Genomic DNA, 19567 nt, shown 5'->3' on the forward strand with positions numbered 1-19567 from the left:
CTGGTTGAGTTAGTGTCAGAACCACCTCTCTACTGTTTCAGTTGCTTTTACAGACACCATCATTTTGTCAGTCACAACTTGGCCTTCAGCTTAAACACGGACACACCTAACTAGTGAACATGAACTTTCATCATAAAGCACCATCCAGAACAGTCATGGAATAAATTACTACTAGAGTTTCATCCTTTAAGGTAACTTTCCCTTGATAATGGGAACTTTGCACTCAAATGTGCAAGACAAAAACATAACTCAGAAATAAATGATTTCTTGCACCTTGACAGGAGGAAAAAAAAAATCTGCTCTACAGTATGTAAATTGTGACAGAAGTAAATACTTTCTTATACAAACATTTTTCAAACTGATAGAAGTCAGTTTCAATACACAGCTGTCCTGAAGTTCCTGGTTCTTTATGCACCACATATGATCAGGAGACCAAGTTTTAAAGTGGGCCTCTGCTTTTAGCAATCAAATGGGCTTTAAAATTAGGATGGCTGCCACGATTCCTCCTCCCCAGCTGCGTCCTCCTGCTGTAAGAACAACTCAGCTGCTTGTGTAGCAGCTGTTAAGCTACTGCAAATTACAGGATGCTGTATTAAAGGAAACTGAAATGAGTGCTGGTTTACCTTATGCTGGGCTGCAGAGGTTTAGCACCTGCTTCACAGGCAGCTGAGCCTTTCTTGGTCAGAGAAGAGCAAGGCAGAAAGCTAGTGGTACAAACCAATTACAGTTCTTCCAAGCTAAACTGTCCTTGACTGTAAATTCAAGCCATAAAATCGTGCATACATAACTAAGTTCTGCAGTCCATGTGATCCTTAGAGGAAACAAGCAGTGCTGCTCCTGCAGCTAATGAATAGTCTCTGTTAACTCAACGAGAAGTTTGGTATTTTGGGCTTATAGCACTGGCCTTTGTCAACCATCTGCATACACGTGGTGCGGATATTTGCTATTTTTCTTCATGAGCCAATTCATAATTATCAATATTTTCTTCTAATGAAATCCATACTACAAAACAGATCTTGAGGTGTCTTTAAATAAAAAAAGATCTCTTAAAGCAGACAAAACCAAAGCTGTAATCAAGCTGCATGGCAACTTGATTGGCAACTTGACAACTTTTGCATGGCACAAAGGATAACAACTTCTAGTAGCTCTTTTTATGCAAAAGGCTGTTTTTTAATAATTAAGTTTGAAATTATGCTGATTTCATGTAGTAAATAAAATCAGAAATATTAAGAAGGACAGCCTGGTGCCAGAAAAATGGGAAGTTTCAGAGGTGCATCTCCTCTTAAGCCACAAGTGTAACAAACCTAGACTTATTCACTAAAAATAGCTACACCTAATGAATTTAGTTAAAGAAGAAATTTAGCACTATTTTGTTGAAAGTTTCTTAATTTCATCATGCACATTTCTCATTTATTGCTTGATTACACGGTCTAAAAGGTAACACAGGATTAAGACAACTAAAGGAAAAAGAAACATCCTTAAAAATCCTTCCGAATTAATTTTTCTCAAATTTTAACCTATTTCAAATAAAGCCCAAGCAAAACTTGTCCTGATATGTGCCTTAAGAATCACCAAATATAGACAGGCCATAAGAATACATGCAAAGTAAGTTCTACCAAGAATCTAGTAACACCAATTTTCTCAGAAAATCTCCTAACGGCAACTTCTGTGGGGAAGAAGAATTTAAAATAGACATGCTTCAGTAACACATTGCTCTCCCACGCAGTGCCCCAGGCAAGATTCCTGACCCTGCTGTATGAAGACACATTCAATATTTAGCGTAAGAGCAGAAAACAAGGACCTCAAACAGTCGAGAGAACACAGAGTGGGGAGAAGGCTTTGTGCTATTGCAGCAGTTATTGGAAAAGACTTTGAAGGTTTAAGAACTACACCTATTCTAACAAACTAAAGAGAGGAAGAGTATGGGTTGAAACACTGGCACGTGTTCATCCATACTGTTTACCTGTCGGCAGGCTCCCGAACATAGTTTTGTCTTGTCCACCTAGCATATTGCTCTAAAGACTGAGCGGGCTGTAGACTGTTGCTTACAGGTAGTGAAGACACAGCTACCCTGCTGCAAGAGGAAAAAGCCCTGTGGCTACAGGCAGCAGACTAAGGCTGGTTGAGTTAGTGTCAGAACCACCTCTCTACTGTTTCAGTTGCTTTTACAGACACCATCATTTTGTCAGTCACAACTTGGCCTTCAGCTTAAACACGGACACACCTAACTAGTGAACATGAACTTTCATCATAAAGCACCATCCAGAACAGTCATGGAATAAATTACTACTAGAGTTTCATCCTTTAAGGTAACTTTCCCTTGATAATGGGAACTTTGCACTCAAATGTGCAAGACAAAAACATAACTCAGAAATAAATGATTTCTTGCACCTTGACAGGAGGAAAAAAAAAATCTGCTCTACAGTATGTAAATTGTGACAGAAGTAAATACTTTCTTATACAAACATTTTTCAAACTGATAGAAGTCAGTTTCAATACACAGCTGTCCTGAAGTTCCTGGTTCTTTATGCACCACATATGATCAGGAGACCAAGTTTTAAAGTGGGCCTCTGCTTTTAGCAATCAAATGGGCTTAAGCTGCCTTAAGGAAACACAAAATTTTCATTCTAGAGAAGGGGTAAAATAAAGTGTTCGACAATCTACATTTACTAGATTTTTGACAGCATGGCTTAATTGTTGCAGCATGATAACAGTTCATCCAGTCATGAAATAAACATGGTTCTCGCTAATAATGGAAAAAATACGACAAAATGCAATTAAGGAAGTTTTTATAAAGAGTTTTAGAACCAAAAAAAGTCAAGTGACTCCCTCTTACTCTCCTCAACCAATTTGTCGGACCACAGCATGACTAAGTACTTAAAGGCAGAACAACTACAGCTCTGGCAACAGTATTAGAACTCTCTCACACGCAGATGACCTGAAGATATTTAGTTCCTCCAGCACCCAGCTTAAATATATGCTAATTATAGCCTTGGCCTTTTCTTCTGACATTAAGATGAAATTTGCCGCAGTACTCTGTCTCACTGCTTTTAAACCCTAGCTCTAAAGGGTCAGAATTCCATTTCTCAAGCTTTCCTAGAAGCAAGCTATTCACCAGATTCCTTTCAAAAATTCTTTACTCTTGCTTACCACTTTGAAATTCCTTGACTGGCAAAGCAGCAGAAATTCACATAATGCTTCAAATGCTAGAAGGGTTACAAACTTCACAACAAAGCTTTGCCTTAATAAGAAGAACATTTGACTTGATGTGCCACTGAAAAATACATCATATCTGGACCAATGAGGCAACTTTATCATTGCAAAAGTGAGTCCTAAAAGCTTTAAGACCACCAAATTTAGTGCTTTGGTACACTGTAAAAGAATAATTCATCTGGAAAAGTTCTGTCATGACATGTATAATGGTTATCAAATCATAGCCTTCCATTAGACTGCAGTCTATGGTTTATAGTCTGTGGTTCAAAAACCATACCTTAAAAATAAGGGTAATTTTTTTTTTAATGGAGGAATATGAATTAGGGCCATCATTATCAGATATTAGAAGTGATACTGATGGTTTGAATATATGGTTATTTGCATAGTACTCTGGAAGTACATTACACACTTTAAAAAAAAAAAACAACAAACACACCAAAAAATATCTGATACACTGAAAAATACATCATATCTGGACCAATGAGGCAACTTTATCATTGCAAAAGTGAGTCCTAAAAGCTTTAAGACCACCAAATTTAGTGCTTTGGTACACTGTAAAAGAATAATTCATCTGGAAAAGTTCTGTCATGACATGTATAATGGTTATCAAATCATAGCCTTCCATTAGACTGCAGTCTATGGTTTATAGTCTGTGGTTCAAAAACCATACCTTAAAAATAAGGGTAATTTTTTTTTTAATGGAGGAATATGAATTAGGGCCATCATTATCAGATATTAGAAGTGATACTGATGGTTTGAATATATGGTTATTTGCATAGTACTCTGGAAGTACATTACACACTTTAAAAAAAAAAAACAACAAACACACCAAAAAAACCAAACCAAAACCAAACCAGAAACAACATAAAAAACTGTCCCTATGCCAAAACCCCAGCAAATCTCGTAAGACAGACATGATAGGATAGCAGACATAGCTGAAAAAATAACTTAATAAATTTACCCTCCAATTGTAAAAAATCGTATACAGGTCTTTTTTCTTTTTTATAAATAAAAATGCTCCATGGAAGCTGGTTTATAGCTTACAAGTCCACCAGAGACCTTATAGGATTATCTGACCTCATTAATGCAATAAGCATTAGGACTTTAATCAATTAAATTCTGTTTGTACTACACTGAGTTTCTCTCGACAATTTTTAGTGAGTAACAGCTTAGCAAGCATCGCAATAGACTATTATCACAGTGGAAAGTTACCCTCATTACTAAAAATGTGTCCTGTTTCTAGTTGCAATTCATCTAGCCTGTTTCCTCAGTATCTTAGTTTAAGTTTTTGTTAGACCTGTACTCTTAAAATGCTATTCCCTACAGTTACAGCTGTAAGCTTTAAAAACACAGAAGTGCTCTCTAAGAGCTCAGTAGGGAACCTTTGCCAATCCTTCAGTCATTCCTCTGGCTCCTCTGGTTTCTTTTCAACACTTCAACACTTTTTGAAGTGCACTGGGACAAGGTATAGCTAGCTATACAACTAGATCTGGGAAACAGGGAAGACAGGAAGGGGAGAAGGAAGAAGTGAGAAAAATAGTGGGCACTGAGAAAAGTTACACAGGAAAAAGGTATGAATGAACAAAGGCGGGCTACCAGCTTAGAGCCAAAATTCTGTAATAAAAATAGAAAGCAGAAAAACCAAAACCTAGAATTCTGAAGCTGGCTGCACTTTACAAGCAGCTGCAGTGATCTCACTGGAAAGGGCTCTAGAGTGTTTGCAGGCTTTTTTCTCATTTCAAGCTACAAAGCAGATAACCTCAAGAAAACAAGGGTCATTTTACAGCCTGCTCTTGAAAGCTACTCTTTGCTCATCTTAAAAGATTATGTTGGGCAACCACTTTATACACTCTCATGGAGTGTGTGATGAGGACAAAGAGTCTCATAGACTCTGCATTAATCTCTCTTCACTGAACAGGAGTTACTGTTCTCAAGTATAAAAGCTTCCAGAGGCTCAGATATTGCAGGCACAGCCTATAAACTCTGAAACAGCCATTCAAAGAAAGCTATGAAGCAAATGAATTTTACTGTGCATACAGATTATTTGTCTTACTATTAAGTTATGTTTTCAGTCACGAATCACCTAGCTTCTAATTCTGAACACTACATGGTAAACTTGTGACTAATCAATTTTTACGAGAGAAAGAATATCTAAGTAGAAAGTTTCAAATCAAAAGAAAATAAAACTTACTGTAATTGGCACATCTTTTGTTCCTGAATTCAATAAATGCAGATTTAAAATTTTTGGCAGATCTGTTAAAGAACAAAAAACACACCTGGCTATTAGGCTATTTTCATATAAGAACCTTATACAAAGTCATCTGCACTGGCTGGTTTCTCATATAAATCCACTGTTGTTCAGAGTTAAAAAGTTAGACTAACATGACAGTATAGCCAGCCAAAATAGCTACTCCCAAGAATCTGACACACTTAAAAACTGCACTTTTGTGTATTAGTAGGTATTACACGCTTCAGCTAACCACTCATGTTTCCAACATATTAAGAAATGAACAGGCTAAAAATACTACAATGAATGATTTTGCCAGATGCACCAATATTCAGCAGAAACTAATCTTAGTTAACATATAAAGATTTTTAAATAAGTTGTGAGGAAAAGTACTTTAGAAGCTATTTTTTTTTAATTGAAAGAAGATATATACAGTTATTCTTCAGTAATGAGTCCCTTTCACAGTTTCAAAAGATACCTTCATTTTTACTACTTTCTGCCATATTTTATTTGACTATACAATATTAATTTAAAATGTAAAATGCCAGGCTCAGATGTGTAAGTGGCACTTCAAAAAAAGATCTTATCAAAGTAACAAATTTGATTAAGTTTGCACACTTCCATTATTTCCTGTGTCTGAAAATTATTAAAACTTATGTAGATGTAAAGCAATCTTTCACAACAATTTTACAAATGAAGTAAACTGACAATAGTTTTCAGACCAAGTCATGTGCAACAGTAAGACTAATGCTATTACTACACTTATTACTGGATATGCAAACTACTGTTTGCTTGTACACATCTCAAGTATACTTGCAGGTGAATACAGCTGTGCACTGTTTTAACGCATCATTATCCTGCATTATTCCACAGAAGCATCATTCCACAGAAGCATCATTCCACAAGCAGCCCTGAACAGTACAAAGATAACTGGGCTTTCCTTTCCCCACCATAATCCTTATAAATACTTAGAGACCTGAAGTAGAGTTTACCTTGTGTTCGTAGTGTACCAAAATCTAGCATTTCTGTTGATGAATAGATTCCTGGCGCTTTAAGGAAAAAAAAAGGAAAAGAAGGAAAAGAAGAGTTATTATTTTCTTATTATACAAAAAGTTAATTAAGTTGAATAACTTAAACAAAAAAAAAGCAAGGAACAACAACAAAATAAAACAAAAAAAAGCAAGGAACAACAACAAAATAAACGCTTTTCTACAAACCTGTTGTAACTTCTACTTCAACTGGGAGAATGATAAATTCTGTGTTGTCTGAGGCATTTGTTTTTATTCTAATGAAGGCTGTATGATTATCTGCTTCTCTTGAAGAAAAACTGGCTCTCATCACTCCTTTTGTTTCATAGGGAGGTATTTCCTGATAAATAATCAAAGCACATTATGAGAGTGCAGTAATTATAACAAAAGTCTGCCACACAAAAAACCAATAGAAGCATTGAGTATAATTGTATTAAGAGAAGCAGCTGCAATAGCAGTAAGAGACAGGCTGCATGTTATTACAGTTACCATTAAATTTTGTAAGGGTAGTTGTAATCATCTAATATCACACCGATTAAAAATAGCTACAGGCAAGAGGACTTTTACACCCCATTTGATTAACTGTGGTAAAAACACAGCAGACTAAATTGACAGAATCTATCAATAAATACAATCTATTAATAAAAATGTTATTGAGTGATGTAACATCAAAAATTCCTTTTGCCTATTCTAATTGCTTTTTCTCCAAAGCAGACACAAGGTATACAGTTTCAGTGCTAAACACAAACTGAAATAGTGCAGAACTGCAAGTAGCCAGAAGCTTTTGGAGCTGCTGGTACACTAGTCACCAGGCAATTTACAGCAAAATGTCAAAATTTGCTTTAGCTTCTGTACCAAGCCTATTCCATCAGTTCCAGTCTGCACTCAGGGTTTGAAAGACAACTCTTTCTGTATTTGCTGGACACAGCTGCAACACAAGACTAGCTTCAGAACCATAGCTAAAATACTCAAATTGCATATTCTTCCCCATCTAATTACAGAAAGGTTGGGGAACAGGATTCATTTTTTTTTTAAATAGAAGAAGGAAACCTTTATTTGAAACTTGGCACTTCTTCCACTTTAAATGCAAATAAACATGGCAGAAAGTAGGATATTTTGAGTAGTCCTTGGATCAATTGATGATGTTTCAGTTGACAGCTTCCATCTTTTATGTTTTGATGAAGGAAACTGGACAGAATGCAATCCATACAGGTGCAGATTGTCTTATACACCTCTGTGCTTTTTGTGGTACAAAAATCCATTCTGGAGGTCACACCATATTTTCCATGGCACAATCATAGAATGGTCAGAGTTAAAAGAACCTTAAAGATCATTGAGTTCCAACTCCCCTGCCATAGGCAGGGACATCTCCCACAAGACCAGGTTGCTCAAAGCCCCATCCAACCCGGCCTTGAACACTTCCAGGGATGGGGCATCCACAGCTTCTCTGAGCAACCTGTTCCAGTGCCTCACCACCCTCAAAGGAAAGGATTTCTTCCTGATATCTAATCTAAATCTACCATCTTCCAATTTAAAACCATTACCCCTTATCCCATCACTACACACCCTTGTACAAAGTCCTTCTCCACCTTTTCTATAGGTCAACTATAAGTACTGAAAGGCTGTTATAAGGTCTCCCTTGAGCCTTCTCTCTCCAGGCTGAGCAACCCCAGCTCTCTCAGCCTGTCTTCATAGGAGAGGTGCCCTAGCCCTCTGATCACCTTTGCAGCCCTCCTCTGGACTTGCTCCAACAGGTCCAAGTCTCTCTTATGTTGAGGGCTCCAGACCTGGACGCAGTACTCCAGGTGGGGTCTCATGAGAGTGGAGTGGAGGGGTAGAATCACCTCCCTCAATCTGCTGGCCAAGCTTCTTTTGAAATACGATATATCCAGGATATGGTTGGCTTTCTGGGCTACCAGTGCACATTGCCAGCTCATCCAGCTTCTCATCCGCCAACACTCCCAAGTCCCTCTCCTTTGCACTTAGTCTGGTTGAACTTTATGAGGTTTGCACAGACCCACTTCTCAACCCTGTCTATGTCCCTCTGGATGGCATCTCATCTCTCCAGAGTGTCAACCGCTCCACACAGCTTGGTGTCGTCAACAAACTTGCTGAGGGTGCATTCAATCCCACCATCCATGTCACCAACAAAGATGTTAAATAGTACCAGTCCCAGCACCAACCCCTGAGGAACACCACTGGTTTCCACTTGGACATCAAGCTGTTGACCACATCGCTTTGAGTATGGCCATCCAGCCAATTCCTTATCCACTAAGTGGTCCATCCATCAAAACAATGTTTCTCCAATTTAGTACAACAACACAAGTACAAGTACAACAACTCCAAACAAGTACAACAAATGCTGCAAGACATGAATACTCACCCATAGCTTCCTTGTACCTCCTTGCTGACCTGTTGGAAGCTCTAAATGGAGATCACCTCCACTGGAATACATTTCTACCACCTGAGGTCGATAACAAGAAAATGTTAAGACTCAGCTTTAAAGGGATCCTGTTTTAGTTATCAGGTATTATAAGGTCCAATGGCATCAGTTAGCAACTGTGTGACTGTTGTAGTATCTTTTAAATTCACATTTTAATGATGATACAGCCATTTGCTAGTGCTACACTTCATGCTTTCTGTAGCATTTCACAGTTTGTGGATCACTTAACAGAATGGGATGTGTATCAGTGGACTATTCATGTATTTGTTGGTTACAAGACAAGGTACAGGTATACACATCAATCCTGCCTTAACATAAGAATGCTTGCCAATGTTACATACTAGGGTACACCGTAAAGACACCTTATGCTCCGCAAAACAAGCAGAAGGAAACTAAGAGGCAAGCATAGATTAAAAGCACAAGATCTATTCTACTTTGTTTGCTTCAGTATTTTTCCTAATTACCAGTGAAGTTTAATTCTTTATTTTGCAGTAATTATGACCATTTTAAAAATAGAAATTTCACCGTAAGACCTCAATTCAGCAAATTAAGAGACTTGTGCACATAATCTACAATTTCTAGAACTGATTTGCATTTAAACAGAAAAAACATATATAGAATGAAAGACTTGGCCTCAATTAGCTTTAAAGTTCAACGGAATTTTAAGAAATACCAAAATAAACAAAATTTCAGTTTAATATCATAAACATAAATGAACATTTAATGGTTTTCTCTAAGGCTCACCTGCAAAGGTTCACTGTGAGGGTTATGTATATTTATTATAGGAGAAAAACTGCTATTTACAGGAACTCGTGCCCCAATAAATGGGCGCAATCGATAGGGGTTCGGTACTCCAATGCCAAACACCTGGTTCAGAAAAACAAACATAATTAGCTGTATGTAATGGTTGCAGAGCCTAACACATGCGTGTCAGTTTTAGCAATCTACCAAGTACTTTTTCAATTAATTTTATAATATACTTCGAACATTTAAAACCAGTATCATGCTAAAGCACTGATATAAAAACCGAACTGGTTTAATCTGCAGTTAAAGTGTATTTCTCATAGCTACTACTTACACTGACATATTTAGAACACAGGAAGTCAAAATGTCATCTTTTTTTCTGATACACTGAAACACTAGATACCAGATAAAGGTTTAAAAGATGTGAAATACCTTTTAAACATACCATTATGGAACAGACTATCCATATGGAAAACATTTTTGTCGTTGTTTTCAAAACACTGTCATGGTAAGAGTCTTATTCTTTCAACAAGAGGATTTCTCTCACTTTTCAGACTCTCTCATCTGTTCAGTTTATCTTTCTGAATCTCAAGCAAGTAATTTTTTGGCCAGCTTAATGAGTAACACTGTCTTGCCACTGGATCAAATGAGCACAGAGCTAAAGAACAATCTAGATCACTGCAATAAGCCACTAAAATAACACGCAAAGAAGTTGGGAGGATTTTAAACCCTACATAATTTCATGAACCTGGCTTACAGCACTGCCCTACAGATATTTACAATGGTATACCGCTGTGTTACGACAAGCAGCAGGGATGGAAACCTCTTCAACTAGGCTGATAAAAAACCCCACCACCGCTATTGTGCAAATATCCTCGCGTGGTTAAACATGCCATAATAGACACTGCTCTGGTTGATTCACACTTTACAACTTCTTCTGAAAGACTGTAATTCTCTTACCTGATAAGTAAATACCCCATGATTAGAAGTGTTAATAAATAAAGTGTTCTCTACATTTCCCACTACTCTTGCGAGGAAAACTACATCAAAGGATGTATTCCCTCCTGGAAGAATTTTCTGGAAAACACAAACGCAAGCAAGCAGAGGAATAAGCAAAACTGTATTGAAGACATTCCACCCCGCAGATGAACAACAGTTTTTGTGCTACAGAAGACCTCCTTGTGTTCTTTATAGAAAACTGAAGTTATAAAGTCTACTGCAGATTTGGAAAAAATGAATAGAAGTTTTACACAAATAGAAATGCAATAAAAAGTAATATAAATACCAATATTTTACAACTATTACCTAGTGCAGGATCATATTTAATCATTTTTTATGTTAAATTCTGAACTTAAGAATTCAGCTTACCACATAAATATTTTGGACAGAATATTGGAGAAAAAAAATTCCTACAAGACTTCCAAAAGTGAGTAAGGTTGCTTATAGACAGTTTAAGTTTTAGTGTTTACATGGCCCCTGCTTAGCCACAGGCCCTGCAGACAAAACTGAAACTAGAAGACTATATCTGACAGTAATGTGGTTAAAAGTTAACCCTGCTGACACCATAATTTTTAACTTGCAAGTTCCTGTAACACGATTGCAATAATTATAAGTGCATTGGAGTGACTGTTCCACACTAACACCACTGTACAATTTGCAGAAAAATTATAAGAACAGCTTGTTCCTGTATGTGCTGTAAGGCAATGTAAGCTTAATCACTTCAGCAACAAAGGAGATTGGCTGTTAAACCGTCAGTTACAGCATACACTTCCAATATAGTCAGAACTCATATATTTCATTGCTTTTCTTCTAGTAGGGAGTCCCAATTTCAGCGGGGATAGAGCTAATTTTCTTCCTACTAGCTGGTACAGCGCAGTGTTTTGGGTTTAGGATGAGAATAATGTTGGTAACACACTGATGTTTTAGTTGTTGCTAAGCAGTGCTCATACTAAGTCAAGGACCTTTCAGCTTCTCACGTCCTGCCAGAAGGAAGGCTGGAGATGCACAAGCTGGGAGGGGGTCAGGGTCAGCCAGAACAGCTGACCCAAACTGGCTGAAGGGATATTCCAGACCATATGATGTCATGTTCAGCATATAAACTGGGAGGAGTTGGCTAGGGAACAGCCACTGTTCAGGGACTGGCTGGGCATTGGTCAACAGGCAGTCAGCAACTGCATTGTGCATCATTTGTTTTGAATAATTATTTTTTTTTTCCCCCCTTCCTTTTCTGTTCCCCATCTGACTGGGGGGGGAGTGAGAAAACAGCTGTGTGGTATTTAGCTGCCTGCCAGGTCAAACCACAATACATGGTTTGTGTGTGTTTCTGTGCTCAGTTCAAATTTGCTTGGAAACTGATATGAGATCAAGAACTGTAGTACCTTAATTCTTTTAGGTATGTAATTATTGCAGTAAGTAGCTCAATTAAAGAAGGGATGGAGATCAAGCTCCCTTTTGGGGGGAAAGGGGAAGAAAAAGCTCATTTTGAGAAAGCAGAATAACTTACCCTATTTTGAAAAAATGATGCATGAAAATGTGATGTTGTAGCAGATATTGATACTAATGTAATTGTTTCTTCTGAGCTAGGGTTATGTAGGTAAACTTTTTCCATTTTTGGCATTCCAACTGGCCTGTCAAAACAGAAAGAAAATATTTTTAAACTGTTAGAATTCTAGACAATAGAGCATTGGGCTTTATCCCATTAAATCAGATAGGAACATAACAGTGACGAACACTGACAATAGAACTTTGCATTAAATCTTTTTTCAAGTAGCATATATAAATTCTACCTTGAAGAATTACTTTGTTAACATCTTTTCCATTATTTTATTGGTTACTTCTCCTTAAGGCTTATTTAACGTTGTATCATCCTCTAAAATGAAATTCTATTTTTCAGGTTTTTACTTCAGCCTCAGAAGAGGCAAAGTTTTCTACTATGCTAGAACCTTTTAATAGCTATCTTAAGAAAGGTTGCACACAGCAACTTAAAATAATCAACACAACACTGACAAAAGTCCAAGCATAATTTTTTTCTTGATAGGTTATAAGTAGTCTTTCCCAGAACACAGAATTTTTCTGGTGTTGTATTTTTCAATATGCTCTACAGAATGAAGTACACAGACATGTACAGTAACAACTCTTATTTGTATATTGTGTTTGAATTCATACCTTAAGGAAAAAAAAATAAATGCTTGAGATAAATTCTAGAATTTAAGAAGTCTAACACACAGAAGCCAAATAGTTAAACAACAGCACACTAATAATTTATTCCACACAAGCTTTAGGCTGCTTCCTCTTTGCTTACAACCGCTGACATGACAATAAATGTTTCAGTTTGAACAATTATTTTCAGACTTTGGTATCTCTTCAAATTTTTTTTTCATGCCTTTTAACACATACATGTTAGGCATCAGCACCAAAGTACTAATAAAGCATGTAGATTGCAACTTGCTCCAAATTAAATTTCTAACTCAAAATAGTTAACTCAACTTTCAGGCTGCATGTGTTCTATGTAGCACTCCCATCCATGTCACTGCTCCAAACATTGCAAGGACCACAACAGTATTGATAAGAGTTAATATCCATGTGACGATGCCCAGTAACAGTCAGTTGTTCCGCCATCCACAGTTAACTTTAACAGGCCAAATAATAAGTGCTATTCTAGTTGCAGTTTTTCAACTTGGTGAGGGGGAGGGTGTGTCTCAACAGACAGAGCAACATAAGCTTGCTGTAAATTAAAGGTTGTATTGAATGGAGGACTTAGTGACAGTAATCAAACTATACCACAATTTAAAAAGTGATTGCGGTAGCAGACAGCACCTCCTACTTACGAAACATGGTCTAAATAGACAGACGCTAAAGACCATAATATTAATTCAAAGACACAATTATGAACCTTAAATAAACTGCATCATCACTAACAGTAGAATATATCTGCCCTTTACTACTGTAAATCTCTTTGCTTGCTTGCTGATTCCTCCTAATTTCATGTCTCCATCAGCAAACGCTTGCTCTCGATCCTTCTTTCACTTCGAAAAGTCTCATTTTGACTTCTCCAACTTCACTTGTAATAAAGATGACAATTTCTCTTTTAAAACCCACACAAAACCAGGTTAAGCCATAATATGAAAATATTCATATCTTTTGCCAGTATACACACGGATATTAGAAAGAGAAATGGTTTATCAGCTGTGATGTTTTGCATTAACTGCTGTAACTGCTGCATTGTTGATCAATGGAATCAAACGGTAAACCTCTACACCTGTTTTCAGTTTGCTAGGGAAAAGCTTATCAGACCAGAGGAATTTGAATGAGAGCCAGCCTTCCAATGTTCCCCATCTCTACCCCATCCCCAGAAAAAACCCCCACCAAACCAAACAAACACCCAAAACAAAAAACCAACCACCAAAACACAAAAGCAAAAAACAACCAACCTACAAAAGCACAACTGAGAAAAGCATCTGCCGATATGGAGTTAACCAGGACCCCCCAAGTGCTGAACCCACTGCTTCAAACTGACATCAGTACAGATGGGCCTGAGGATTTTATCTGCTTGGTAACTGTGAAAGTCATAAGTAAGCTTTTGTAACTCTCAGCAATTTTGCAGTGAATTCATTTTTTAGAGAAATTGGCTGTGCCTTGAAGAAGTACTCTCTGATTCCGCCAACATCAAAAAATACAATGGTCCAAACTCCTCCAAAACCAAAGAAAGCTCTTTCATTTTCTCCTGAGGATCAGCTGTCTAGTTCTCACTGCAGTTTCTCGTTCTCCTCGCTGAAAGACATGCTGCCAGCAGCATCTTGTTGCAACTCTTTTGCTTGCCAAATTGCACTTTCTGGGTACTTCTCTTCCCCAGAGCATGTTCAGTAGCTCCCCAAGATGGGGAAACCATCCTCCTCTTCTATTACAATGCACTCAAACCCAGCCTTCATAAAAGGAGCTTAAGAGCTGAAAACAAGATTCAAACAGAACTGTTCCCACCAACCACAAGAGCAGGAAGTGAGAGAAGATGAGGTAGATTTTTAAGCACTGTATTACATATGTGAGCAAATGACAGGACTAGCATATCACCTGTGGTCTCTACAGAGAACCAGCTGTGCACTGAAAATCTAAGATCAGAGTTGACTTAAGAGACACTTTTTATCATGCATAAAATGGAAAACACCACCAAGCCAAGAAAACTACGTTGAATGAACTGGTAATACTGAAGTGCCAGCCTGTTCCTGTCAGGAAGGTAGTTTGGAAGTAAGACTCATTATCCCAGGAAAAGTTTCAAATATTAACAATCTTTTAAGGCCTTCATGCTTTTCCAGTTCTGAAAAAAGGAGAATATAAGACAGTATACTTGAGAGGCTAAAGCCTACAAAACCAAGTAGGGAAGCAGCCATGACAGGCATCACAGTTCACTAACTTCTGATTCTAGACTAAACCACCACAGTATAATTATAGGTGATAAAGGCAGAAGTCACTAAAAAGGAATTCTCTTGCCAGGACTATGTTTTAGTTAACTGTTTTGTTGACCATTCTGATTTAGAAACAGTAAGTCCAGTATTATCTTTTGCTCAGATACAGCTTTCCTTATATTCTTTAAGCTTGATGTTAGCCAAATCTACAGAAATAGGACAAACCTCACTTGTTTTTTCTGCCATCAGACGTGGTAAAATCCAGGTAAAGCAGTGCGCACCAGGCATCCTTTAATGAACCTACATCCCAAGAAATAATCACATAAGGGATGCTCTCCAGGCTGCAGATTATCAAGCCACAATGATCTGCACAAGTATAGCATTACCTGGTGCCAAATTTTACAGCAGAATTTCCTGGAGCGGTCACAGCTAGCACTTTTCACTGCAAGAAGCTGGTACAGACACACACCTTCAGGCAAACATGAACTGTCAAAGCACGTAAGATTTTTGTCCCTGTATAATGCTAGGTCCACCTACACTGATAAAAAAAGCAGATACCACAACCTAGATGAGAATATGGTAATTAAGAAGGGTGAGGTTCAAATGGGTAAAGAAGCCTCTGTTCATGTTCTTCACTACTGCAACTCAATTCTTTCCAAAGTCTGCGTTAGTATCTGCACTGCGTTGTAAGCATGTCCTTGCAATGATATTCATTGCTGCTCTAGGGACCAAGAGGCAGATTTTTTTTAACAAAGGAAAGCAGCTCCTGCAAAAAGCTGGGTAGATGAGTCGCTGAGTTATTGGCTCAAACCTAACTTGCAAAAATATCTTGCTATTCACTGTGAAGCAAATATGAATTGAGCAAGTGCCCTTTTAGAAGAGTGATTACATTTTTTCTTACTGCATATAGTTTAGACATCTCTGTAAAATGTTCACTTGATTTATGAAAACCGATATGAATCTACTACTGAAAAACAAAGGATATAAATTCAGCAGAAGCATTCTTCTTCTTCCATCTCCTATTCTTTATTATGAGACTGGATAGACATCTGAAGTCAAACAAAAGCTTCCCTCTTAGATTTCTGCATGCTGGAGTACAGGTAAATATACTCAAGATTCAATTCAGGTAAATTCCTCATGAATTTGAGAGTTTAGCAAATATATTTTCTCCTAAGTATTTATTTATTTTGCAACTGCTGAAACAATTGTAAGACTAGTTGCCACAGAGCATATAAAAAGTTTCACGTAGGCTAAATCAGACAGGATTTAGTCTTCACAGTATCTAAATTCACAGGATTTAAATCACAGGATTTAGATTCACTGCATCAGATAGGAGTGAACAGCAGAAGCCTAGAAGACAAAAGTGTAATGAAGTGGAAAGCATACAAAGTCAGGTGCCAGAAAAACTCTCCTAGTCTCCAAATATATGCAGCTTGGGAACTTCCTGAACCAATGTAGGCGGTTCTCCAGTCAGAAGATCTGAGAAAGTGTGCTCCATCAAGAAGAACTTGGGTGTTGACTTGTAATGTATTCAGCTACTGTTAATTAAATGAAACAAGACAGACTTGCAAGGTTCCCTCTACAGACTGAAAGGGAATGCCTTCTGTACCCCTTTCTGAAGAAAATAGTAGCTTCTTATGTGAAGGAAGCCTGTATGGTATACAAGACTAGAAAATTTGTGACTACAGAGCTCTTCCTCCTTCACACGAAACCATATGCATCACTGGTTAAATGACACAGGCAAGTGGCTCCTTTAACTGAAGTTAGAGTAACTGAAGCACCTAAGTTTGAGAATGCAAACGCATCACTAACTCAGAGAAGCAAAAGAAAAGACAACGGTTCTATTTTCGTATATGTACTAGCCTGTGGACCAATTGTTTCTCAGCTTCCAGCTTTCATTGACTTCACAAATTAAGACAGTTATTTTGTATTACACTTGACTAACAGCTAGTGTCCATTAACATACTAAACAGAGCAAACGCCCCATTGTATGTTAGAAATATAACTTAGATTCCATACAACAAACCATACCTTTTCCAAACAGTTAGCAAAACCCCATATATAAAACAGAGTCTTATCCAATCATGTCACCAACCGTGGTTTGAATGAATGAAGAGTGTAATAAATTATTATTTACTTTGGCAGCATTTTGCAGTCTAGCATGATACATGAATAAAACCAGAGGCAGATCTGGAGTAAATGTCAATTTACTGTCCACAGTTGCTTACATTTAGCAAGCTCCAAGGGAAATTAAATTTTCATTTTGCAATATTTAAAAAAAAAAAAGAAAGAAAAAACAGACTCTCACAAATAGAAATGTAACGAATGTACCATGAGAACATATGGCTGCACATTATAGGTACCTTATAAGTCCTTTCACAATTTGTAAATATGTTTGTTTAAAATGTAAGAAAACCAGTGATTTGGATAAACCTTTAGTTGCTAAAATTGTCCACTACTTTCTCCTAGAAGATTAGAGTTTTTGAAGAAAATAGATCAGTTTGCTAAACTTCCCATTCTCTTATGTTACTTCAAGTAACATAAGGTCCCAAGACCTGCAAGAAGGTATCAAATATTTGATCATTACCAAGCAATTGCTTTCAAGGCCAGCTCAAGCTTTCACAGAATATCCTGCCAAATAAGAAACATGAAAATGTTACAAAAATCCCCTAAGGAAAACATTTCAAAGGAAATGCTAGGTGAGATTGTTTATCAACAGAAAACAAAAAGACAGATTCTCAGAGTACTATCTTACCAACAAGAAAACCTTGTCTAGAGAATGGGACCTTGCTCAAATTGAGAAAAGCAAGAATCTTCATTTACCACAGAAGCATATGTTGACCAAGGATTAAAATACTACTTTTGCTAGAAGTAAAATTTCATACACCACCAATCATTTCTATGAAGAGGACGTATTATCAACTTCATCTGTAAAATAATTCCACATTTTAAAATTTTGATGGTAAGCAGTTCTAGCTTATATTGTGTTAGTATCCTAAAATACTCAGTACCTTAGTGCTCCATTACCAAAAGTTACTTCTACCAAAAATTTAAGTGTGAAGAACTTAAAAACTTTACTTTTGATATTGTCAGAGTTGAATTAACACAGATGAAGGCAATGTATCAAGATTTATGAAGATTCAAGTTCTTCCACAAAGCAGATGCAAAAACTGAATATAAACTGCCCTTCAACAGTCGTCTTCAGTCTTTGCCCAGATGGGCCACTTGCAAGATCTCCAATATGAAGACTTGTCTCATACAGAAAGCCATATAGGTCATGACTGTTCTGCCAAAATAGCCTCTGAGCAACCAACTCCCAAAGCTACGGAAGACGACGTAATGGTTACTGTTTGTGTTGTTAGAACACCTCAATTATTCCATTCCCATTTAACAACAGGGGAGAGTAACAGATTCAAAGAGAGATTACAAAGGAACAGAACGCAGCTAAGAATGAAGGCAGCTAGTTGTGGAGCTGGCTTTGGGTGGAGGGATTTTTCTTGTTTGTTCTCTTTGAAGCCCCAAATCTCTAATATCCAACATATTGCAGAATTCGTTCCAGAAGAAGACTGATGTTGCTTCAGAAACACAAGCAGAAGGGTTCCACATTAAGTAACCAAATGAGTATTCCACTTAGTGCAAGCAGTCCCCTGGAGCAGTGATATAGGAGAACCTGCATCAGTTCCACCCCATTCCCAGAGGCTTAATGTATACAGAGAACATTTGGGATCTCTTCAAGTGAGCTGAAGATTTGCATATCCTAACATGCAGCATACATTTCCTTTGATAAATGAGAGATTACCTGGATTGCCTTCAAAGTGGTAGAATATGGTAGTGTTTATTTTATATTAAAACAGCACTAAAAAACCCCCAACTGCTAGAAAAGAGAAGTATAAGGCCATTGTAATCTAATCTCCAGGTGGAGCACAGGAAGCGTGGCTACAGCACCTATTTATCAACTTAATACTGATTTTAATTTTCAGATCCCTAGATAAAATAACTTTCAATAAATATTACTGCTGCTCAAGATGGCATGTTTTTTAAACATCTGATTAAACCCACACACTCTTAGTAGACCAAAAACGTCACAGGAAGAATGGGTTAGCTTACAACTGGAATTAAATATCGCAACTTTCTTTAGCCTAGGAATGATGCATGATGATAGCTCAGCATAAACATGAACTTTGAACAAGCTTGCTCTACTAAATGCTACATGCTAGCTATTCACAAAACACCTCTTAAGTACAATACTTATTCAGAAACTAAAAATGCATTTTATGCCTTTCCTGAAACCCATAATTAGCAAAGAAAGAAAAGCCGGAATTTGAATGTGTAAACCCTGTCTATTTTAAAAGGCAAAAAAGCCGAAAAGCTTAAATCTGTATAATCTGACTTCTAAGGTGCTTGGCACCTGCAGTTTGTTCCCACCATAAGGTTGAGTTACTCAGCATTTCTCAGAGTTGGCTCACTTTTATTTAAATGCCTAAGCACAGATTTTAAACTGAACTTCAGGGCT

The 19567-nt window shown here is 37.3% G+C and overlaps 1 protein-coding gene across 1 annotated transcript in view; it reads right to left on the minus strand.

The window, feature by feature from the left end:
- Nucleotides 1-19567, minus strand: part of TMEM131 (transmembrane protein 131) — a 106803-nt gene that overhangs the window by 44483 nt on the left and 42753 nt on the right. Inside the window, exons 5-11 of the mRNA XM_014960321.1 lie at nt 12159-12282; nt 10616-10732; nt 9656-9778; nt 8852-8932; nt 6658-6808; nt 6433-6489; nt 5405-5466 (exon numbers count right to left, since the gene is read on the minus strand). Coding sequence (XP_014815807.1) covers nt 5405-5466; nt 6433-6489; nt 6658-6808; nt 8852-8932; nt 9656-9778; nt 10616-10732; nt 12159-12282 — 715 coding nt within the window. The remainder of the gene's footprint in view (nt 1-5404; nt 5467-6432; nt 6490-6657; nt 6809-8851; nt 8933-9655; nt 9779-10615; nt 10733-12158; nt 12283-19567) is intronic.

The sequence above is a fragment of the Calidris pugnax genome, unplaced genomic scaffold (assembly GCF_001431845.1).
Source record: "Calidris pugnax isolate Ruff unplaced genomic scaffold, ASM143184v1 scaffold188, whole genome shotgun sequence".
Lineage (NCBI taxonomy): Eukaryota > Metazoa > Chordata > Aves > Charadriiformes > Scolopacidae > Calidris > Calidris pugnax.